Source organism: Trematomus bernacchii, unplaced genomic scaffold (genome assembly GCF_902827165.1).
Source record: "Trematomus bernacchii unplaced genomic scaffold, fTreBer1.1, whole genome shotgun sequence".
In the NCBI taxonomy this organism is placed as follows: Eukaryota; Metazoa; Chordata; class Actinopteri; order Perciformes; family Nototheniidae; genus Trematomus; species Trematomus bernacchii.
The window spans coordinates 6,172,525-6,197,483 of NW_022987567.1; the positions used below are offsets into that span (position 1 = coordinate 6,172,525).

Sequence of the window (24,959 nt, forward strand, 5' to 3'; positions counted from 1 at the left end):
GACACACACACACAAAAAGCAAAGATAATAAAACATGAATAACACAGGTACATGAATAAAAGTTGCAGTGCAGTGTAAGATGTGAATAGTTCAATTAAAAGCAGCGGCAAAAAGAAAAGTCTTCAGCCTGGATTTAAAAGTAGTCAGAGTTGCAGCGGACCTGCAGGTTTCTGGGAGTTTGTTCCAGATATTTGACAATATCCCTAACCAAATTCTCACATTCCTCTACCCCTAGTCTTCCCGTGAAATTATAGTTCCTTTGACATTTTTCGAACCTTTTTATATTCCTTTCATCCGTCTCTTTCCACACACACCTCTCTGTCTCTCTGTCATGTTTCTCGCTGCTCTCTGTCTCACGTCTCTTTGTCTCTGTGTCTGCAGGGCAGTGACAGACAGCATCAACCAGCTCATCACCATGTGCACCCAGCAGGCTCCGGGTCAGAAGGAGTGTGACAACGCTCTCAGAGAGCTGGAGGTAACACCAGAATATTTTCTCTTCAGTCTGGGTTCTACTCTCCCTAAAAACCCTCAATCCTGAACCTGTGTGCAGGCCCCTCATTGGGACTGCTCTCAACTGTATGTGACGTCTTTAGAAGCTACTGTGTGAGCTGTGATATTGCAGTGTTAGAGCCTGTGTCCACATAGTGCTTTTTTATGGGAGAAAGGCGCCAGGGGGGTTTCTTTCATCCAAAAAACAATATCTCAACAACATATCACAGACTAGCCTCGCCCCCTTGGTTACAATTATCTGTAGGTGCTATTACATTTTTTGTTGACATTGTTTTTTACTACAAACCAGAAGATGCTTGCTTTCCCACTTTGTCTGATTGAGCTTCAGCGCTCAGTCTGACCACCGCATAGCGAAGTAGGAGGATGATAAAAGTCACACACTCAATATCAGCAACCTCAATGTTTACCCGGCCGATCCGCTCCAGCAAACAGCCTTTTTGATCTTTGTTATTATCATTTCCGTCTGAAAACAAGGTCCAACACAAGCTTCTCCACCATTTCTACAGTGACGTCACCGCCGTTTTTTCTGAAAAGCTGAATTACTTTAAGCTCCAAGTGCTCAGAGCGCTCGGGAAAAAGACTCTGGTTGCATCGTTTTTTGTATATTAAGCCGCATGAGACGAAATGCGCTCTGTTCTGATTAGAATCAATTGAAAAAAGACGCCGGCGCTATGTGGGCACGGGCCCTTAGATGTGAATTTCTTGACGTGAGCAATATGCAATCCTGTCGTAACCTTTAACATTGTTAATTTGTGTGTGTGTGTAGTCTGTTAGGGGGATGCTGGAGAACCCGACAGAGGGCGTCAATGATCTGTCATACTTCGACTGCATCGACAGCGTCATGGAGAACTCTAAGGTTGGTTTCATCGCTCCATTTCAGTATGACTTAAATAAAATATAAAAATAAATAAGAAAATAATAAGATATAAGGTTTTATAGACATTAGAAGAAGTACAAGTAAAATTGTGCAAATCGTACTACAATATATAACATGTATATTACAAAGAAACCTGTTGTGTATTTGTATAAATAATAATGAAAAGGTTTTTAGCTGCTGATGACGAAGCACGTTTTTAAATCTCAGCTAAAAACTCACCTCTTTGCACTGGCTTTTAATACTAGTTGAACATAACATTTTTACATTTGTATGTGTGTTTATATGTTGTTGTGCTTTTCCTCGGTTTCCAGGAGGATATAAATAAAGATTGAGATTGAGATTGATTGCCAAACACACAATAGTTTTACATTAGTTATTCAAGTGTTTTATTTGAATCCTATGTCATGTTTGTGCATTACTTCTTCAGTTGTTCCTCTGATGTTATCCCGCTGTAATCACGTCTGTTCTCTTGTTTCTTGTCGACAGGTCCTTGGGGAGTCGATGGCTGGTATTTCCCACCATGCCAAGAACTCCAACCTGCCAGAGTTTGGAGATTCGGTCAGCGGGGGGTCCAAAGCTCTGTGTGGTCTGACTGAAGCAGCTGCTCAGGTGAACCTCTTAGAGACTGAAGGAGGAGGAGAGCAATTGTGTTTTGTTCCACTTTTTCACGTCTCTTCTACATCAACATGTGTCCCCTCTTCTCCATGTCTCTTCTACATCAACATGTGTCCCCTCTTCTTCATGTCTCTTCTACATCAACATGTGTCCCCTCTTCTCCATGTCTCTTCTACATCAACATGTGTCCCCTCTTCTTCATGTCTCTTCTACATCAACATGTGTCCCCTCTTCTCCATGTCTCTTCTACATCAACATGTGTCCCCTCTTCTCCATGTCTCTTCTACATCAACATGTGTCCCCTCTTCTCCATGTCTCTTCTACATCAACATGTGTCCCCTCTTCTTCATGTCTCTTCTACATCAACATGTGTCCCCTCTTCTCCATGTCTCTTCTACATCAACATGTGTCCCCTCTTCTTCATGTCTCTTCTACATCAACATGTGTCCCCTCTTCTTTCATGTCTCTTCTACATCAACAGTGTCCCTCTTCTCATGTCTCTTCTACATCAACATGTGTCCCCTCTTCTTCATGTCTCTTCTGCATCAACATGTGTCCCCTCTTCTTCATGTCTCTTCTACATCAACATGTGTCCCCTCTTCTTCATGTCTCTTCTACATCAGCATGTGTCCCCTCTTCTTCATGTCTCTTCTACATCAACATGTGTCCCCTCTTCTTCATGTCTCTTCTACATCAACATGTGTCCCCTCTTCTTCATGTCTCTTCTACATCAACATGTGTCCCCTCTTCTTCATGTCTCTTCTACATCAACATGTGTCCCCTCTTCTTCATGTCTCTTCTACATCAACATGTGTCCCCTCTTCTTCTGTCTCTTCTTCATCAACATGTGTCCCCTCTGTGGAAAGAGACTCTGAAAGTTTCAGGAACAAAGATTCTCTCTCTTTTTGTCCTGATCCATTTATATCAAAACCTGTCTGAAAATGAGCTGATCAGATTTTGGCCACTTTATGATGTCATAACGATGTTTTGGCTTGAGTAACCATTAGCCAATCAGCAACCAAGGTAACCCCCCCACCTTATCACCTGAATCTCCTCCTAGAGCACCATTGTGTTCTTTTTAACCAAATATCTCTCAGAGGGGCGTGGGGAGGGGCTCCTTATTTTCATCTAAAGTAACAGACAGAGAATCAGCACTTTTGAAACAGGGCTGAAACAGAGGGGATTATGGGATGCTGCAATGATCTGTTTGGTGTTCAGAGACATGTTTTGTATCTGAGACCTATAATATATTGATGAAAAACAGTATACTAGGGGACCTTTAAATTATTATATGATCATTTGACACTAAGCACAATATGTTGATGTCCTTAGGCTGCCTACCTGGTGGGGGTGTCGGACCCCAACAGCTCAGCGGGTCAGAAGGGTCTGGTGGATCCGTCCCAGTTTGCCCGGGCTAACCAGTCCATTCAGATGGCCTGCCAGAACCTGGTGGACCCCTCCTGCACACAGTCACAGGTACACAGAGAACACCTGATCATCCTTATGAAGCTGTATAACCTGACACTGTAAAAATAATAACATGAACGTCTTTCTGTCCAGGTTCTCTCTGCAGCAACCATCGTGGCCAAACACACGTCCGCCCTGTGTAACGCCTGCCGCCTGGCCTCCTCAAAGACCCCCAACCCCGTCGCCAAGAGGCAGTTTGTCCAGTCAGCCAAAGAGGTGGCCAACACCACCGCCAACCTCGTCAAGTCCATCAAGGTTTGTAGTATTAGTCTCGTACAAATCGTCGCCAGACAACTGTTTGATAATTAGGAAATCAACTATGTACAATCAACATCAAATCCCCCCTGTGCAGGCTTTGGACGGAGCGTTCAACCAGGAGAACAGAGAGAAGTGTAAGGCTGCCACCGGCCCGCTGATCGAAGCCGTGGACAACCTGACCGCCTTCGCATCCAACCCAGAGTTCGCCAGCATTCCTGCTCAGATCAGCCCAGAGGTACTGTTCTTTAAAATGTTGTTTTACTTGCATTTTAATAACATATATGGATACAAGGCATACATAAGAAAATGGCATACAATTAAGACAACCAACTCAAAACCCACCTCTTAATAATTGAATCAAAATGTAATTATTCTTATTTTATGAATGTATTCTTCTTGTTGAATTCAGTCCTGTGTTTGTATTAGGTGTTCTTATTGTGTAATCAATAGCACACAAGCTGTGTGTTATTACCTGGGAACGGGGGTTAGTGTTGAATTTGTTCATGTTTTTGGTTTGTGAAGCACTTAGTGTTCAGAATCAGAATCAGGTTTATTACCAGGTAGGTTGACACGTACGAGGAATTTGACTTGGTGTCGTGGTTCATACATAAAAGTAAATTTTTTAATGAAAATGTATCTATAAATAAAGTTGGATCTGATTTGATTTTCATCCTGATTTCCACCTTTGTTCCTCAGGGTCACGCAGCCATGGAGCCCATCGTTGCGGCGGCGAAGATGATGCTGGAGAGCTCGACCGGCCTCATCCAGACGGCCCGCTTTCTGGCTGTGAACCCCAAAGACCCCCCCAAGTGGTCCGTGCTGGCAGGACACTCCAGGACCGTGTCTGACTCCATCAAGAAACTCATCACCAACATGAGGTAAGCCGCCACTCTGAGGTTCTTGTGATTTGTTCCTCTACTTAGCTATTTGTCTGCAGCGTTATCAGAGTCCCAGCATGTCAGGTCACATGTCAGGTCACATGTCAGGTCACTTATAGAGCACTTGGATTAGGGCTACTGTTTTTTCTTTTTTTTTTTTTTGTGTGCTGTTTCTGATTTTGTGTAAAGCGTCTTTGAGCACTGGGATAAGCACTATATAAATGTAATGTATTATTATTATTATTCTCACTGTACACACTCTCCATGTGTGTGTGTGTGTGTTGTTGTGCAGAGAGAAGGCTCCTGGACAGAGAGAGTGTGACGATTCTATTGAGGTTCTGAACGGCTGCATCCGAGAGGTGGACCAGGCGTCTCTGGCAGCCATCAGCCAGCAGCTCACCCCCCGAGAGGACATCTCCATGGAGGTACACACACACACACACACACACACACACACACACACACACACACACACACACACACACACACACACACACACACACACACACACACACACACACACACCACACACACACACACACACCACACACACACCAACATCAAACTTTGTGCAGTGTGCCTGACATCTATCATAACTGTAATGACAACTGTGGAGAATGAGGATAATGTGTGTTTGAGTTAAAACGCCTATTGATGATTGTTGTGTGTGCGTGTGTGTGTGTGTGTGTGTGTGTGTGTTGCAGGCTCTCCATGAGCAGATGGCTGCCTCTGTCCATGAGATCAGCAATCTGATCGATCCTGTGGGCGTGGCCGCTCGATCTGAAGCCTCTCAGCTGGGACACAAGGTAAAACATTTGATTCTACCCTTGGTCTTTTTGTTTACGTCTACGATGCTGTCGACTGGCAGCTTTAACTATTCTCAGGAATTGTCAATGTAATACCCAGCTTTTTTTCTCTTGTACGCCATGTTTCAGGTTACCTACTGTACCTACTGTATATTGTGTATGTCTTTGCTTTATTGTAACTAAAATAAATATTCAAAATAAAGTATTACTCAAAAATTCAAAAACATTTGATGCTAATGTGGACCAACTGAACACTGACTGGCTGCACTGACTGGATACAACATGCTTAAGCAGTGGTGGAAGAAGTACTCAGATTTTAAGTAAAAGTAGCAATACTAAATTGTAAAAGTACTTCAGAATCTTATATATTCAATAACTGGATTATGATTATTGATACATAAATGTTTTCATCACAGCTGGTAAAGGTAGAGCTCATTGGAAATACTACTGAACATCTTAACTTATAATATGTCAACATGTATTTAATAAACTAAAAAGTAAGTTGTACCTAAAGCTGTCGAATTAACGTAAGGGAGTAAAACAACAATATTGGCTTCCAAAATGTAGTTGAGTAGAAGTATAAAATAGCAGAAAGTACAAGTACCTCAAAAATGTACTTGACTCTTTTTTACGCTGCTATGGACAATCTTGCACTAATGTACATTCCCAAAGATATTGAAGTGACTGTTATTTTGTATATATTGATTGTTGTGTTTTTATCTTAATGTGTGCATATGTGTAAATGTGTCTGTTGATTGTGTATATATAGGATATACATATTTTTATACATATTTGTATTCGGGAATTTGGGAAACAGTATTTCGATCTCTCTGTCTGTACACACAAACTGAAACTAATCTTGTATGGTGTTGCGTTCAGGTGTCTCAGATGGTCAGCTACTTTGAGCCCCTGATCATGGCCGCCATTGGCACAGCTTCTAAGATCGTCAGCAGCCAGCAGCAGATGGCCGTGTTGGACCAGACCAAGACCCTGACTGAGTCTGCCCTGCAGATGCTGTACACGGCCAAGGAGGCTGGAGGAAACCCCAAGGTACTGACAGACAGGATCTGTTAGAAAAATATCACTCGTCACCGGCTTGAGCTTCAATCTCAGGATCCATGTATTTATTATCCTCTCAAGAATGGAAGTAGTCATCACACACAGAGCATTTGGTCCAACTAGTTCCTGTGTCCTCCACATGCTGATATACAAGAGAGGGAGTTACACAGTCACAAGATGGAGGAATACCGGTTCTTCTCGGTAATCATACATCCTGTCATCTACAAAATACTGAGATTTTTCTCAACATTTTGTTTTTTTTCAGAAAATCTCAACATTCTGACTTTTTCTTAAAATTCTGACTTTTTCTCAAAATCTAAAAATTCTGATTTTTTCTCAAAATCTAAAAATTCTGACATTTTGTAAAAATCACAAAATTCTGACTTTTTCTCAAAATATCAAAATTCTGACTTTTTCTGAATACTTAAAAATGTTACTAATCACTGGTCACCGGCTTGAGCTTCAATCTCAGGATCCATGTATTTCTGATCCTCTCCAGAATGGAAGTAGTCATCACATACAGAGCATCAGCTAGTTCCTGAACAGTGTCCTTCACATGCTGATATCCAAGAGAGGGAGTTACACAGTCACAAGATGGAAGAATAGAAAGCAGTATTCAATGTTTACTTCAGATCAGCTCCACGTCAGAAATGATCATGCTTGTCATATGTCTATCTCCATAGAGGCTGAATCATCATGTTAATCACATAGCTATCATATGCCTCAAACAGTCCTGATGCTCTTCTAGGTAATCATACATCCTGTCATGTACACAGCTACAGTTGGGATACCTTTGTTATCATGTGACTCTGATATTGGAAGAGTACATTCAGAATGTTCCCAACAGTGACTCCATCTTGTGTTTGTGTGTCTGCAGGCGGCTCACATGCAGGAGGCCCTGGAGGAGTCGGTGCAGATGATGAAGGAGGCGGTGGACGACCTGGGGGCCACACTGGCGGAGGCTGCCAGTGCAGCGGGGGCCGTGGGGGGGATGGTGGACTCCATCACCGACTCCATCAACAAAATGCAAGACTCCCCTGACATGGAGCCTGAAGGCACCTTCGTGGACTACCAGACCACCATGGTGAAGACGGCCAAGGCCATCGCGGTCACCGTGCAGGAGATGGTGAGGAATCATAATAATAATAATAATAAACTTTAATTATATAGCACCTTTCATGCTTGACGCAGCCCAAAGTGCTTTACAGAGTATGACAAAAAAAATCACAATAACAAATGAGGAACATAATTAAAATATGTAAAAAGGGTTAGCTTTCAATTAGCCAAACCATGCTAAGTGCTTCATACAGAAGTGAGATTTTTTTATTTCACAAAGAACAAATTATTGGCCAAGGTGCCTTCTGAGTCTGCAATAGAAGAAGTGTAGACGCTCTGCTGTACTGATGTCATTTCTTATTTGTTTTATAATCTACCTGGTGAAATATACCCTTGTTATTATTCAACTATTGTCGTTTCTCTTCTCTCCTCAGGTGACCAAGTCTAACACCAACCCTGATGACCTCGGAGGATTGGCCAACCACCTGACCAATGAGTTTGGAAATCTCGCAGATGAGGCCAAATATGCAGCCGTGACGGCAGAGAATGATGAAGTAAATACAAACACGTACCCTGTTTTTTGTTTAACGTTCATTTAACTAGGAGAAGTCTTGTTGGGATTAAAAATCTCTTTTACAACAGAATCGTGGCCAAGATAGTCAGCAGCACGGTAACAAACAACAACTAAAAACAATAACAGAGAACATAACATGGTAACAAAGACAACATCATCATACAAAGCATCTACAGACAGAGTTTCCTGCTTCTCTGTCATTAAGAAGAACTTTAGATTTGTTTTGAGAGACTGAGCTTCCTGAGTTTCACTTCGTGCAGAACAAAACTTTTCCCAAGATCAGTTTCGACTTTTGCAACAGTAAAAACTAGGGATGCTCCGATTGATCGGCCGCTCTCGAGATCGCGAGAGCCGATCGCATGACGTAAAATACATGACACTTTTCTCTGTGCGCGGCAAAACAAGCTCGCCAAAATGGCTTCACCGGTCTGGCAGTATTTTAAGCTGTCCAAAAAGGACAATAAAATAGCGGTATGCAACGTGTGTGAAGCAGAATTCCTGCAGCTCCACCCGCTGTGAGGGACCGGTGAGCGGAGCAACACACACACTAAGAGTTAGACCTAACACACTTAGCTATTTGATCTACCTCTGGAACAAGCTGAACTAGTTATAAATATATTTATTCTTCACTGTCGGGTCACTCATTACTGGATCAGTGAGCTGCATGAGATACTGACAGGCTGTCAGGAGAGAGAGAGAGAGGGGGAAGAGAGAGGAAAAGAGAGCGCTTCCTCTCATTTCTCCCGTGTTATTATCCAAAGTTAATGTAAACTTGAATAATGTACTTCATTTGAATGTAATAATTATGTTGGTTGTTGTTTGTGGAAGCGCCAGTGAATGAGCCCCATTAACTGAGTTTTAAACATCACTTTAAATGGAAGATCCCCATAGGCCCCGCCCACTCGATCGGATCGACGATCGGTATCGGCCGATACTGATTCCGGCGATCGGCCCCAAAATTGGCGATCGGAGCATCCCTAGTAAAAACAAACCAGTCCTCGGCGTAGAGCCAATGAGTTCCAGTACTTCCCCGACAGATATAAAACATCTGCAGATTAGGTGGGAGAACACCAAGAATAGCCTTATAAAAAAGGATATGCTAATTAGTCTTTCAGACCATTCAACCCGAGCACATAAGGAGCATTGGTGCAAGGGTTTTAAGGTTTTTAATACATCTCAGAGCCACGTGGTAGACGGTCATACAAGATCGTAGACATTAGAAGATGCATTCATATAAACAACATCACCATTAGGGTTGCATATCGTTGACTTTTTTACGATACCGATACTCAACCGATACATACCCTACAAAGAGCAGTTGGGTGTCGCAGCTACCCCCCCCTAGAGCGTCCTTCCTGTAGTGTCATAAAACCCTTCATGAACACATCGGTTATCAAACCCACATTGACATGCCATTCCCAGGATACAGCAGTTACATTTCATTAGGATTACACTGTATTGAGCTTTAATACCATAATTGCCATAACACAATGAACCCTTGAATTGAATTGAGACGCAGAGCAGTATGTCTTTGTGTTGTCATTTCTATTTCTCTCTTCTTTGTGTCTCCTCAGATTGGATCCCACATTAAGAAGCAGGTGGGGGAGCTGGGCTTCAGCTGCACCGGGCTGGTCACTAAAGCAGGAGCTCTGCAGTGCAGCCCCAACGACTCGTTCACCAAGAAGGAGCTGATCGAAAGCGCCCGCAAAGTCTCCGAAAAGGTCAGACCCCAACCTGTCACAGCCCTTCTTTTACATTTTAAAATACCATAGATAACCTTTTTTTAAATGCATTCCCCACTACAAACATGACTTGTCGAAACACTGATGACTGATTGGTCTTCTGGTTGCAGGTGTCCCATGTGTTGGCGTCCCTGCAGGCCGGTAACCGTGGCACCCAGGCCTGCATCACGGCCGCCAGCGCCGTGTCGGGGATCATCGCCGACCTCGACACCACCATCATGTTCGCCACCGCAGGAACGCTGAACCGAGAGAACGCTGAGACCTTCGCCGACCACAGGTACAGACCCCCCCCCCCCCCCAGGACACCCTTTGTAAACATATCACAGTGTTTTATCCTTATATCCAAATACCAGCAGCCATTATTATAATTTCGATTTTATTGTAAATGTAATAAGATGAACAGTAAAGAAAAAATAAGATGAGATATACTTTATTAATCCAAGGGCAATGCTTACATACAGAGAGAAACAAAACCACAAAACAAAAGAATAAGGGGTAGGGGGGGTGATTACAGTGTCAGTTTATTTTATGCATGTGATCCTATGTAGTGTAGCCATAGGAACGCATGCATGCACATGGTCTTTCACTCCAAAACATACCCGTATATATATATTTTATTTATGTATTTCCTTTCTCTTATTAATTTTCCCTTTGCAATGCTGACAGTTAATGATGATTGTGAATATTTTATAAAGATCAGAACTAACTAACTAACAGATCATTATAAACCAATCGTTTTGAAATAAGTAGCCAATCATTTGCAAAAAGAAAATAAAGAAATGAATACGCAACAAATGTGCATCCGATGTAAAGTCAGCTGGAAAAGCGGATGCACACCAAATAATCCAAACACTCTCTACAGTGTGCATGTTTTTTTATACAGAGGTGTCAGTTATGCATTTATCGTTGTTGATGGATTGGTTTTTTTCTTCACTGAACGCAGCTTCTAACTTTATTTAAACAGCCGTGCCATGTTTGAGCACTGGATCCTGTTAATGCTGCAAACTACTGTATCAACAAGGCTGTGTTTTCTCCCAGCTAAAATGGATTTATGCTGTGAGGTTATATCTTATATTCCTGTTAGGTATGAACATGTGCCCCATGTGTGTACTATCAAAGCTCCTCAGTGATAGATGTGTACTTCCTGTGTGCAGAGAATACATCCTGAAGACAGCCAAGGCTCTGGTGGAGGACACCAAGCTGCTGGTGTCTGGAGCCGGAGCCAGTCAGGAGAGACTGGCCCAGGCCGCCCAGTCCTCCGTCTTCACCATCACCAAACTGGCTGATGTGGTCAAACTGGGAGCCGCCAGCCTGGGATCTGAAGACCCAGAGACCCAGGTGTGTGTCTCCACAATCACCCACAATCATTTCATGTTTTATTATTGAAGTTCCGTCTAATCCAAAAATCGATATAGTAGCGATAAGCTTGACTCCAACAAAAAATACGTCTCAGGTAAGTTTGGTTGACTCTTTACTTAAAGGGGACCTATCATGCAAAATGCACTTTTGTACGTCTTTTATACATGAATATGTGTCCCCGGTGTTCCAGGGAACTCACCAAGTGTCAGAAAACACAACCCTCTCTATTTTCCTCCATACCCAAATCTCTAAAAAAGGGGCTGCAACGGATCTGATAAAAACTGATCCAGATTTGAACACTGTCCTGACGTCAGGACAGTGGCGCTACGGCTATTGGGCCAACTCCACCAATCAGGAGGAGACAGCCACGGCCGTTCGAAAGCGCTGGAGACGCTGTAGTACATATGCCAGGCCTGTAGATGGTGCTGTTCTCACAGAATCAGCCCTTGCTAAAACAGGGATAAAAAAGTGCAAATTGAGCAAAATGAGGCATGGCTAAAATGCATGATCTGTTTGGTATTTTGAAAAAAAAAAAGTATAAATATGCCTTATATAGGTATGGTCCTACACTATATTATTCAAATATAGCATGATAGGTCCACTTTAAACAAAAAGTATCAATACAAACACATATTATTTATATTATAGGACATAACTAGGCACTAAAGATCAGTCAATAAGCAGATGGCTGCTTGGGAAACAGCTTTGATAAGAAGTGAGGCATAACACAGATTTAGGTTTGTGTATTTTGATGAAAATACAAACAGATACATTCAACAGTTGGCATTCTTTGTTTAAATTAGACAGTACATCCATCAGATTTAGCACTTATAGACGCCTAAAACACTCATAACCTCATGTTATATTCATTTGACTTGCACCAAAGTTCATTGTTATTACAATCTAAAGCAATATAGTGATGTCATGAGGCACAAGATATCGGTCAAAAAGCACGTCTTGTCTGCTTCAGGAACAGCTTTGATAAGAAGTAAAAAAAAAAGTGATTTAAAGGCAATATGTGATTTCATTTTAATCTCAGTTACAACACAAGACATCAGGGTGCTACCAACAGCCGTCATTCATTGCTTAAATTAGACAGTACATCCATCAGATGTAGCACTTATAGACGCCTAAAACACTCATTACCTCATGTTATATTCATTTGACTTGCACCAAAGTTCATTGTTATTACAAAATACCCAAAATATTAAGATATATAAGGACATCATCAGGCACATAATATCTGTCAATAAGCAGATGTCTGCTTCAGGAACAGCCTGGATAAGAAGTGAGGCATAACACTGATTAGGGTTTGTATAAAATGATGAGAAAAATCTAAAAGAAGCAAATCATTAAAAAGTAAAAATGGACTGTGGATGCAACTTTTTTTAAAGTCACAATTTTAGTTTTGAACCATATATCAAACACTGTTAATCTGCTTTTAAGGAGCTGTAGTTGAGGTTATCTTTGGTCAATTCTACAGACGCAATACAAATAAAGACAGACCAGTAGCTTTCAGTCATTTTAAAAGAAATGCCTTCATAAAAACCAACACTGATACACATCTGCTTCTTCACGTGTCTTCTAATGACTCGTCTCTCCGCAGGTGGTCCTGATCAACGCAGTGAAAGACGTGGCCAAAGCTCTGGGGTACCTCATCAGCGCCACCAAGGCCGCTTCAGGCAAACCTCACGACGACCCCAGCATGCTGCAGCTGAAGAGCTCTGCCAAGGTGAGACACACATCCCAAAGTCTCAGGAGGAGCATCAGTGCTCTGCTACTGGGAACAGCTGGCTGCTCACATGAGGGTGGGGTCGTCCTGTGTGATGGGAGGGGGGTTTGAGATGCTGCTTAACCATCAGAGGAGTACTTAGATTGGAGCATACTGACACTTTAATGGAGCACATTTTAAGGAAGGGAGAATGTTTAGTGGATCCACACACATTGGTTATTCTATCCTTTGTTGTATGTTGTGAAAGAAAGTATTATATTGACTTAAAAATTGTCGTATTTCTTCTGCTAAGAAAGAATCCACTAACAAGTCCTTAAACACTACAGAGCCCTAGTCCTTGACAGGGGTCTGTACTACTGTATTAACAGTGTCACATGTTCTGAATTGACCAATCAGAATCGGGTATTCAACTAAGCCGTGTACAAAATACTGTTAAACCACAGAAGATGGGAACACGTTAGCATGAAGACATGAAAATAAACATTTCGACTACCTATGGACACACGTTTGCATGCATTGACTGTTAATGCTGGTAGTTCGAAGGTCTTTAAGACAAATCTCACTGTAAGAAACATTTCTAAACTGTGGCCTTAATGTGACTTGTGTGCTGCAGATGATGGTGACCAACGTGACGTCCCTCCTGAAGACGGTGAAGGCGGTAGAGGATGAAGCCACCAAAGGGACCAGAGCTCTGGAGGCGACCATCGAACACATCAAGCAGGAGCTGGCTGTGAGTGATTGGTTTTTCCCACACATAACACAATAACAGGAGAAAATGCAGGTGCTATATCAAAAAACAAGATGACAAAACAATAAGGATAATAACATAAAAAGACCATTACAGTAATAGCAATGAGAAATATAAACCAAAATACACAATGACACGATAAGACAGTGATGACGCTCTTCATAGATCGGTGCAGGGAGGACGTATTTTGTAGGCTAACTCGGAAGATAGCATCGCAAGTGCTCCCACACATTAATGATACTTATATGTTTCGTTCAGCAGGATAATTTAAACATATTAACACCACTTTTAGGATGGTTTAGAAGTGACATCACCACCGCTAAGCTAAGAGGCTAATGTTCGGCATGATGACTAATTTATTCACTTGTTAGCAGCTGCAGTTTTTAAGACGCTTCAAACATTCCCAAGTGGGGTATCTACTGACACATTTTATGTTGTAGAAGGAAACGTAAACATCTCTTCCGCTTATTTCAGATCTTATTTCAGGTATCTAATCGAAGAAAAACACTGACTTCGAGACAAGGGTACCAGAAGTGGTAACATGCTAACTCATTTCCACGTTCAAGGACTCATTCCTGCACCACTTTATTGACTTTGTCACAGTCAACATTTAGGAAAAGATGTTTCTTTGCTCCACCCACCAGTAGAAGATGCTGTAGTCTCATCTGAAAGCAGTTTTCTTCCAGTAACAATGATTCATTTCCAACGCTAATCCTCTAGCATGAAATGTACTGGATTGTTGGATCAAATAAATGTGTATTTACCATGAAGTATCTCACTAACGGTCCGCTGTATTTTCCCACTCAGGTGTTCAGCAGTTCTGAGCCTCCGCCGAAAACCACCACACCTGAGGAGTTCATTCGCACCACCAAAGGAATCACCATGGCGACAGCAAAGGCAGTGGCTGCTGGGAATTCTTGTCGTCAGGAAGACATCATCGCCACGGCCAACCTCAGCAGGAGGGCCATCGCTGACATGCTGCACTCCTGCAAGGTGACCAGGAGCTATATATACAGTATATACACTTTGTATATACATCCTGACATCCTGAGCGCTTGATAACCAATGTCAATGTGGATTTTGAATATATTTTTTTAATTTTGACTTTGAAATAATGGCATAATTATTATAATTCTTTTTTTTTTGTGAACACATTTTTATTGAGATTAATACAAAAACATTTACAACCAAAAGCACAACTTTTTTTTACATTTTTTACAATAAAATAACTAAAAGTACATAATACAAATAAAAATTAGACAACAGCAATTACTTACAAAATATACAAAATGCAGAATACAGAATACATATGTAAGCTAAAAATAATAACAATAATACAGACAAACAGAAATAAACATTTAAAAAAATAAAACAAACCCAACCCTCTCCACACACACACACACACACACACACACACACACACACACACACACACACACACACACACACACACACACACACACACACACACACACACACACACACACACACACACACACGTGTATACCATCATTATTATAATTTCTTATCTCAAACTGGACCACGTGAGAACCACCCTGCTCCTTATTGTAACCCATGATAATGACTCTTTCAAATAGTAGTAACAAATGATAATAATTCAAACACTGAAGGCATCATCTACCCATTTAATCATTAACCGTGCAACATGCAGTCACAAAGCTTTTCAGATGTGTCGTTGAGATTTAAATAAAGGTTTAATTAGAAAATTGACCATTGACTGCCCACTTTCTGCCACTTGCATGATTTGTCACTGCAGCCGGTGTACTGGTCTTCAGTTTACGATTTTTATTTTATAATACTTTTTATGTATTGACTTATACTGCCTGTGCTGCCGGTGTTTGGTTCATTTCTTTTATTTCTGTCCCTCAGCAAGCTGCGTACCACCCAGAGGTCAGCAAGGACGTCCAGATGCGAGCCCTGCGCTACGGCAACGAGTGTGCGTCTGGATATCTGGGACTGCTGGAGCATGTGCTGGTGGTAAGACATCTCTACCCACGTACCTGAATACACACACACACACACACACTCACACACACTGTAGCTGTTTACAGTGCTGCACATTTCTCCCATGAGTCCCTAAAAGCATTTTATTACTTTGACAAGTCTAAATGAGGTAGACCCGCCTCCCTTTCACTATTACATTTTCTCCTACGCTAACATATTCCCAGCACGTGAGTTGATAAGTAATGTGTCTCTCTCTGTAGTCAGTTTAGCAGAATTATCTTCATTCTCCCGCAAATAATGTGTAGTACATTATTTTATTTAAACTTTATTGTACAAGTTTTGTTTACAATGGAGTCAGAAAGTGGTCATAAGGAAGGTCTTTGGGTTACAAAAGAGAACACGTAGAATACACAGTACATTGACTGAGTCCTCCACAAAGTCACACCACCTCTCCGTCACATTTACTGCTAGCTTTGTTCATCATTCCTCACTGTATATTAAAGGGTATGAAAATAGTAATGTCATAACCTTGCACATGTGACCTTCCTGCTTGTCATTGGACTCGTGCTATTTTAATAGAGCCGTAAAAAAAACTATTTTATAACCAATGACAAAAGGGGCACAAAAGGACATTTCTGTCGTAGGTCAAATAAAATCAATCCAGAGTTTTGTCAGTTTATTCTGATACTGTGGACTGTTTTCATTTATTGCACTTCAACCCAGCTCTGTACCAGAATAAACTACTGGTCCTGGGATCTAACTGGAACCAGTGTAGCGATGACTCCACAGATCACATCCACTCTTGTATTCATCCATGTGCTCTATTGTCATAACACCATCTTAAAATATGCTTTATCTCTGATCTCATTTTTCCATCTTTTCGACTGTCATTTCCAGCGATAGCATGATGGCTGCGTGCGTTCAAACCTCTGCTTCCTGTGTGTGATACCAGCAGCTGCCTGTCATGTGTTTAAAGACCTCTTTTCTTTTCCTTTTCCTTTTCCCTTCGCTCTGTCAATGCTCCTTTTTAAACTTGTGGCTCACTGATGTGGGTGCAAGCCGGTGAGTACAGCGCGTGAATGACCTGCACAAGAGTGGCGCCGCACTGAACACTTAATACCACCGACAATGATGCAGAGAAACCTCAGCAGCACGTTAACAGATGTGTGGATGCATGTGTGTACGCCTCCAAAGACGGATGGTAGACTATCAGTCTACTCTGTTCTTATCATTTAATAGAGAAATTATCTGATCATTTGTATGTGGTGCTTAAGAGATATTTTGATCCCAATGCAATTTTCTGTGCATGGTGTTTTCTAACTACATGTATAGATATGGAGTTGTACGTAATCTCTATTATTTGTGTAAAATATCTGTGCATAAATGTTAAAAACGTTCCACAAAGCCGAAAAATATTATGCAAATATAAGATGGATATGCAGATATACAAACAAATTCAAGAGAGAGTGCATTTATGGATCTCAATTCTTTGCGTGGGGGTTACATTTTACACGCACAGAGTTTTGATATAAGCTGGTTCATTTTTTCGGATAGGACATGATGACCTGCTGAGTCGTCTCCACATTTTATGTAAGATCATGCATTCTGGTTACGGCTGTTTTTTAAATAACTAGCAGCAAGTAACGTGCTTAAATGTTTTCACAATGTTTGCTCTGACTAAGTCTGAGCAGTGACCTAATGAAATTCCTAAAGGTATTATTATTATTATTACCGAAATGAATGATTGAGGAAAACACAATTTGTATTACCACTGCAGATGGCCAAACTCTCAGAGCACCTTCAACACTTGAATTGAATACATTAACTGTACATGCTGTAATGACATTACAGCATGTACAGTTAATAAAATGATATATATTTGTTTTAATTTATATATTAAAGTATGTTTTCTGTTAATGAGTGTAGTAGGGCTGTGCGATTATGGCAAAAATCATAATCACGATTATTTTGGTCAATAATTGATATCACGATTATTCATTGACTTTGAAAACATCCATTTATTGAACTTTTAAATACAAATAATAATTTGAACAGTATCTTTTTAACTGTTGATTTCCCTGAACGTATAATTCAACTGAAAAACCAATACAAAAATAAATGATACATTTATATCTACATTTAAATAAATAATATCAAAATAATAAATACCAATAAACAAGATCAACAAATATTTTGGAGCGCAAGCTACTAAACATATATAAATATGATAAATACAAATACATTAGATCAAATATGTTGCAGTGCACTGTCACAACCTAGCAAAGCAAAATAATCGTTTTTTTTCGATTATGTTGTTTTCGTAATTGTGGCAGGCCAAAATCGTAATTGCGATTAAAATACGATTAATTGCACAGCCCTAGAGTGTAGATCAATCTTAATTATGTCCAGTGGGATTAATTAGAAGAGAAATGAGATTTGAATACAGTAGTGTGTGTTCGCCCTCTGATGGGAGGAACAGAAGGACATCTTGACCTCTGTAGGAAATACAGTTTCGTCCTCCCCTCACACACTGCTGATTACATTGTTTGTATTTAACACAAAACATCTCCCACGATCTGATGCTATTTCACTGTAGGAGCTCATGTCATGGTGTTCTCTCTGCACATGTGTGTGTGTGTCACTGTTGGTGTTTGTGTGTGTGTTTGTGTGTGTGTTTGTGTGTGTGTTTGGCCCGCTGCATGCGTTCTTGTGCAGTTACGTCCTTTGCCTCTATCTCCTCATGACAACACATCTGAATAAACTTGAGCTGGGTATGGCCTGAGCCCTGTTAATGCCCTGCACCTGTCACACACACTGCTCACACACACCGCTCACACACACACACCGCATGTCTACCTAGGACAGTCTGAGGACACACACCGAGCAACAGTACAGGCAGAAGTACTTCTTAACTTAAAGTGGAGTACTATCGTCTTCCATTACAAGTCAAATTCGTAATGCATTATCAGCTAAATGTACTTAAAATATCACAAAAGTATAAAAAGTAAAAGCAGAATGTCTCTTTTTGACAGTTTTTATAGAATATTATTATTCTCTTTCATCATCAATACATTTCATATAGTTTTATTATTATACTTTGTTAATTATAAGACAATTTTAATAACATTTGAAAATACTGTGTGGATACAGAAGTAGTACACTACTGCAGCTTATCAAAGTATCTAGAAACTATGAGTGTTAAATAATTGAGTAAAAACTACAATATTTGCCTCCAAAATGTAGTAAATTATCAGTATATGTAGCATAAAATGGAAATACTCAAGGATCTGAAATTAAAGTTATGAATTGTGTACTATAACTTTATTTTCCTAGCATTTAACAATCGCAAATTGCTGCAATTTGATAAATACAAGTACATGTTAATAAGACTCATAGATAATGCAGAATGTTTAAAAGGTAAAATGAATGTCTTCCCCTTCCAGAGGTGGGAAGTAACTAAGTACATTCACTCAAGTACTGTACTTAAGTACAATTTTGAGGTACTTGTACTTTACTTGAGTATTTCCATTGTATGCTACTGTGTACTTCTACCCCACTACAGTTCAGAGGTAAATTGTGAACTTTGACTCCACTAAATGTATTTAATACCTTTAGTTACTTTACAGATGTGGATGAATGATGTGAAATATAATCAACTCTTAAATCAGACTTTAGTTCCATCTGGAGTAAATTCACAAGCTACCCTGCAGTATACAAAGTCATTCAAACTAGCTGCACCTTTACCAGCTTTGAGAACACTTTAATGATCAATCATTATAAAACATATCATATATATTATTCTGAAATGGACCAATCTGCACAATGACTACTTTTATTGTCGCTACTTTCACTATATTTTGATGATAATACTTTTCTACTTTTACTTGAGTAACATTTTGAATGCAGGACTTTTACTGTAACAGAGTATTCCTACACTCTGGTACTTCTACTTTTACTCAAGTACACGATCTGAGTACTTCTACTTTTACTCAAGTACAATATCTAAGTACTTCTACTTTTACTCAAGTACAAGATCTGAGTACTTCTACTTTTACTCAAGTACAAGATCTGAGTATTTCTACTTTTACTCAAGTACAACATCTGAGTACTTCTACTTTTACTCAAGTACAATATCTGAGTACTTCTACTTTTACTCAAGTACAAGATCTGAGTACTTCTACTTTTACTCAAGTCCAAGATCTGAGTATTTCTACTTTTACTCAAGTACAACATCTGAGTATTTCTACTTTTACTCAAGTACAAGATCTGAGTACTTCTACTTTTACTCAAGTACAACATCTGAGTATTTCTACTTTTACTCAAGTACAACATCTGAGTACTTCTACTTTTACTCAAGTACAACATCTGAGTACTTCTACTTTTACTCAAGTACAACATCTGAGTACTTCTACTTGTACTCAAGTACAACATCTGAATACTTCTCCCACCTGTGTCCCTTGTCCCACAGATCATCCAGAAGCCCTCTTATGACCTGAAGCAGCAGCTGGCCTCCTACTCAAAGCGAGTGGCAGGCTCCGTCACTGAGCTCATCCAGGCTGCAGAGGCCATGAAAGGTAGTTTAACCTTTGACCTCTGCCACAACAAAGACAAAGACAAAGACAACAGAACCAAATGAAACTCCTCAGGGTGTCGCTTCCCGTCTCAATTTACCTCTAACAATGTTCTTATTGATTCATCTGAATGGCACTGCATGTAGCTGGATATTTATAGGAACACACTGTTTAAGTAATAGTCCTAATGTACAATATAACATATATTAGAATTAGATTGAACTGTATTGTCATATAGTACTTATGCAATGAAATGCAGTTCAAGTCTAACCAGAATTGCATGAGAAGCAGTAAAGAAACATGTTTTTTATAGTATAATATAAAGATTTTCATATGACAGATGTGAACAAGTTATCACTATAATCTCCACATATTAACACCACTTTAATGAATTTTGAAACTTAAATGCAATCAGCAGAAGTGAAAAAGCTAACATTAGGCTATAGAGGAACTACAGCACTGTTGCACGACTTCCCATCACCACCGCTAAGCTAAAGGTGGCTAATGATCGGCGTGATGACGTTTAGTCGTCTCATTAAGTCATTAGTTAGCAACCACTGGTTTTATGACACACAGAAGCTTCAGACATTCACTATAGGGGTATTTACTGATGGATTTAATGTTTAAGAAAAGCCATCTGACCAAAAACACGTTCAAAAAGACTTTGCCTTCGAGACGAGTGAACAGGAAGTGGTAAAATGCTAACTCTTTTTGGGGTTAAATGACTCACTGCACCGCTGTATGGAAAGAATAATTTATGACTTTTATGACACTTATATAAATAAAGTTTTATAAATAGAATAAGGAACTAAGACCGATGTGCCAAGTCAGCTACTGTGTGTGTGTGTGTGTGTGTGTGTGTGTGTGTGTGTGTGTGTGTGTGTGTGTGTGTGTGTGTGTGTGTGTGTGTGTGTGTGTGTGTGTGTGTGTGTGTGTGTGTGTGTGTGTGTGTGTGTGTGTGTGTGTGGTGTGTGTGTGTGTGTGTGTGTGTGTGTGTGTGTGTGTGTGTGTGTGTGTGTGTGTGTGTGTGTGTGTGTGTGTGTGTGTGTGTGTGTGTGTGTGTGTGTGTGTGTGTGTGTGTGTGTGTGTGTGTACTACTGCCTTTTAAGATTTGAGTGTTGAACAGCCCGGCACCAGGTCTTATTTTGAACCCTGGCAGTCATTTTCAGTGGGATTAGTTCAGAGTCCCCTCAGCGTACTACAGTTTCTAACAGCGCGGGATACCCCCCCCCCCCCTAAGGAGTCAAGTACATTGAACCTAAAGGCTATTCCATGAACCCACCATCTGTCAAATGGAGGGAAAGTCCTCCTCACAGTTTTATGTCACAGATTCATGTAGCTCTGCTGTAGGTTCATGACTTCATTGGAGAGAGATGATCGGGTTTCAACAGCATTTTATCTGATCCAAAATCAGCATCAAACGCACTCAACTTAATCCTTTCAAATCACTTATCCAATTCATCAAGGGTTCAACTTTCCTTCACTTTAACAGCAACTGAAGACATAAATAACTACACCACAAACATGCTGTTATGATCTGCAAGGAGTTTTATAACAGCAGCTACCTAAAAACCTGTATAACAAACACAACATCCTGGACCGTATCCAAAATAGAAAGTGGTTATTGTAACCAAACCCTATTGACCCGGCATAATGAGAGTGCAGAGTTCCCTCCTCAGAGATTTGCTATTGGGACCTTCATCCTCTGGTGTCATTATACCATGGCAACACACACTGTTTGTTAGTGAAACACTGGCGAGAGGACAGTAGCGCATTTCCATTGCAGGGCCTCGCTCGGCTTAGTATGGTATAGTTAGGCCTTGTTAGGCCAGGCTCACTTTATGCTGCGTTTCCATTACAGTTTAGTAGCTGGGGCAGTAACTATAGTAACGCAGTGTAGGCGGAGCCGTGACGTCATCTTCAATGAGCTCACAGCTGCTCATATATGTTCAGAAACTAGACAAAAGTTAAACAAGTACAAACCACAGACTGTCTGTGTCATGGCGAATACAGTCGCTGGTTTATTTATGTCTGTAGGCCGTTGTTGTGAGTGTGGACGGTCGGAGCATATACAACGTTAGCTTAGCCGATCTCCATTCAGAAAACACGCATTTTAAAAGGTTTTCCGCCTGCCGTCTGTCTGCAGACTTGTCAAAGCATTAATTCATGGTTTTTACTAACCGGTATCAGTATGTTGTTACTTCGGCATCATTTTGAAACGTGTATTACAATTAAATCACGGTCAAATATGTTCATCTTGTTGTAGTTGTAGCCCCCTTGCCAGCGATTCTCTCACTAGTTTAGCATACTCAGCCTGACTCAGCCTGATTGTTGTCCCACTAAGAACCTCGATTTTATGGGGCCAGAAAAACTGTGAAATAGTACCCGCTAGCCGGTACTACGCCTAGTGGAAACGCAACCAAAAACGGGCCCCATGTAAAGGTTTTGGGCACCTACTTACTGTATATTGTGTATGTCTTTGCTTTATTGTTCAAAAAAATTCAAAAATGTGTGTGTGTGTTGCAGGCACCGAGTGGGTGGATCCCGAGGACCCCACCGTCATCGCAGAGAACGAGCTGTTTGAAGCGGCGGCCGCAATTGAAGCCGCCGCCAAGAAACTGGAGCAGCTGAGGCCCCGCACCAAGCCCAAGGTCAGAGGGCTTTTTACAGCAGCCACACTGAGCCTGTTAACCTCAGCACAGGGTCACACACACACACACACACACACACACACACACACACACACACACACACACACACACACACACACACACACTCTGTCTCTCTCTCTGTCTATCTCTCTGTCTATCTCTCCGTCTATCTCTCCGTCTATCTCTCCGTCTATCTCTCTGTCTATCTCTCCGTCTATCTCTCTGTCTATCTCTCTGTCTATCTCTCTGTCTATCTCTCTGTCTATCTCTCTGTCTATCTCTCCGTCTATCTCTCCGTCTATCTCTCCGTCTATCTCTCTGTCTATCTCTCTGTCTATCTCTCTGTCTATCTCTCTGTCTATCTCTGTCTATCTCTCTATCTCTCTCTCACACACACACACACACACACACACACACACACACACACACACACACACACACACACACACACACTCTCTGTCTCTGTCTCTCTCTCTGTCTATCTCTCTGTCTATCTCTCTGTCTATCTCTCTGTCTATCTCTCTATCTCTCCCTCTCTCTCTCTCTCACACACACACACACACACACACACACACACACACACACACACACACACACACACACACACACACACACTAGAGAATCAGCACTTTTGAAACAGGGCTGAAACAGAGGGGATTATGGGATGCTGCAATGATCTGTTTGGTGTTTGGAGCCAAACACTTCAGAGACATGTTTTGTATATATCTGAGACCTATAATATATTGATGAAAAACAGTATAATAGGGGACCTTTAAATATTAAACTGAATATATAAATGTTAGCATGTGTGCAGCAGCTTTTCCTCGCTGTCTGACTAAATGTTCCACATGTGATCTCAGCCCTGTGACAGTGTGTGTGTGTGTGTGTGTGTAACCTGTGTGTTTATGGACTCTCTTGTAAACAGGAAGCAGATGAGAGCCTGAACTTCGAGGAGCAGATTCTGGAGGCGGCTAAGTCCATCGCAGCGGCCACCAGCGCTCTGGTTAAAGCAGCTTCAGCAGCTCAGAGGGAGCTGGTGGCGCAAGGGAAGGTACGTCCAACAGAGGAGGAGTGTTCAGAATCCCTCCAGGCAACATGTACAGTGAACCCCCCACAGACAAAGACATTTATCATAATTGACCCCAACAAAAAACATGATAACACCTACCAGTTCTTTAGGCACACCTCTCAAAAACTGCTTATTATTATTACACTATTGCTACCTTCCAAATGAAAAGGATTTGACCCCATGTACAAGCCAAGACAACTGAACAAAAATAAGTGTGTTCATGTAGGACTGTCTCTTGGATAACTATGAACCAGTGGCCGCGTAGATATGAAATACTGTACACTTGAGAAGGATCCATCGTCACATTTTTGGAATTTTATTGGGAAACAATTCACCGTATTGGAATGGTTGTTAATATAAACCAAGCAGAAGTCCCCTGTACCTTCATAAGATTTTTCACCCAATTTGAATGCTTATCCCTGTGTCCTACCTTCCCCTCTGTCTATTTCCTATCTTTAATATGTATTTGATGTGTGATGCTGATCCAGTGTTCTGTGTTTTTAGGTTGGAGCGATCCAAGCCAACGCAGTGGACGATGGCCAATGGTCTCAGGGTCTGATTTCTGCCGTAAGTCTTCCCCCTTTTAAGGTTCATTTAAGAATGTCTCAGAGTTTGAAACGCCCTCACCGTGGTGCCTTTGCCTCCTCAGGCTCGCATGGTCGCAGCGGCCACCAACAACCTGTGTGAGGCAGCCAACTCGGCGGTGCAGGGCAACGCCAGCGAAGAGAAGCTCGTGTCCTCCGCCAAGCAGGTGTCCGCCTCCACCGCCCAGCTGCTGGTGGCCTGCAAAGTGAAGGCCGACCAGGACTCCCAGACCATGAAGAGGCTGCAGGTCAGCACCACCTGTTCATGTCTTTACAGCCAAACGTTACCAGAAACAAGGATGTGCAACAATCAATTAGTTGATTTGTGGAACAGTTTTCTTTTTTGTAATTTACTTTTTATTGGCATTTAGTGTCAAACATTGTCACAGCATATTGTACATTGCATCTTTACATGACTGACATAACAATGGCGGAGGT

The 24,959-nt window shown here is 41.2% G+C and overlaps 1 protein-coding gene across 1 annotated transcript in view; it reads left to right on the forward strand.

The window, feature by feature from the left end:
- The window catches only part of tln1 (talin 1), a 78,513-nt gene that overhangs the window by 48,168 nt on the left and 5,386 nt on the right, over positions 1–24,959 (forward strand). Inside the window, exons 32-55 of the mRNA XM_034125779.1 lie at positions 382–475; positions 1,277–1,366; positions 1,874–1,996; positions 3,335–3,478; positions 3,563–3,724; positions 3,822–3,962; positions 4,424–4,605; positions 4,898–5,030; positions 5,310–5,411; positions 6,291–6,461; positions 7,348–7,596; positions 7,961–8,080; positions 9,675–9,821; positions 9,953–10,119; positions 10,997–11,180; positions 12,808–12,933; positions 13,547–13,663; positions 14,489–14,674; positions 15,572–15,679; positions 20,115–20,220; positions 22,744–22,868; positions 23,794–23,919; positions 24,442–24,504; positions 24,587–24,769. Of these exons, the coding sequence (XP_033981670.1) occupies positions 382–475; positions 1,277–1,366; positions 1,874–1,996; positions 3,335–3,478; positions 3,563–3,724; positions 3,822–3,962; positions 4,424–4,605; positions 4,898–5,030; positions 5,310–5,411; positions 6,291–6,461; positions 7,348–7,596; positions 7,961–8,080; positions 9,675–9,821; positions 9,953–10,119; positions 10,997–11,180; positions 12,808–12,933; positions 13,547–13,663; positions 14,489–14,674; positions 15,572–15,679; positions 20,115–20,220; positions 22,744–22,868; positions 23,794–23,919; positions 24,442–24,504; positions 24,587–24,769 (3,349 nt within the window). The remainder of the gene's footprint in view (positions 1–381; positions 476–1,276; positions 1,367–1,873; positions 1,997–3,334; positions 3,479–3,562; positions 3,725–3,821; positions 3,963–4,423; positions 4,606–4,897; positions 5,031–5,309; positions 5,412–6,290; positions 6,462–7,347; positions 7,597–7,960; positions 8,081–9,674; positions 9,822–9,952; positions 10,120–10,996; positions 11,181–12,807; positions 12,934–13,546; positions 13,664–14,488; positions 14,675–15,571; positions 15,680–20,114; positions 20,221–22,743; positions 22,869–23,793; positions 23,920–24,441; positions 24,505–24,586; positions 24,770–24,959) is intronic.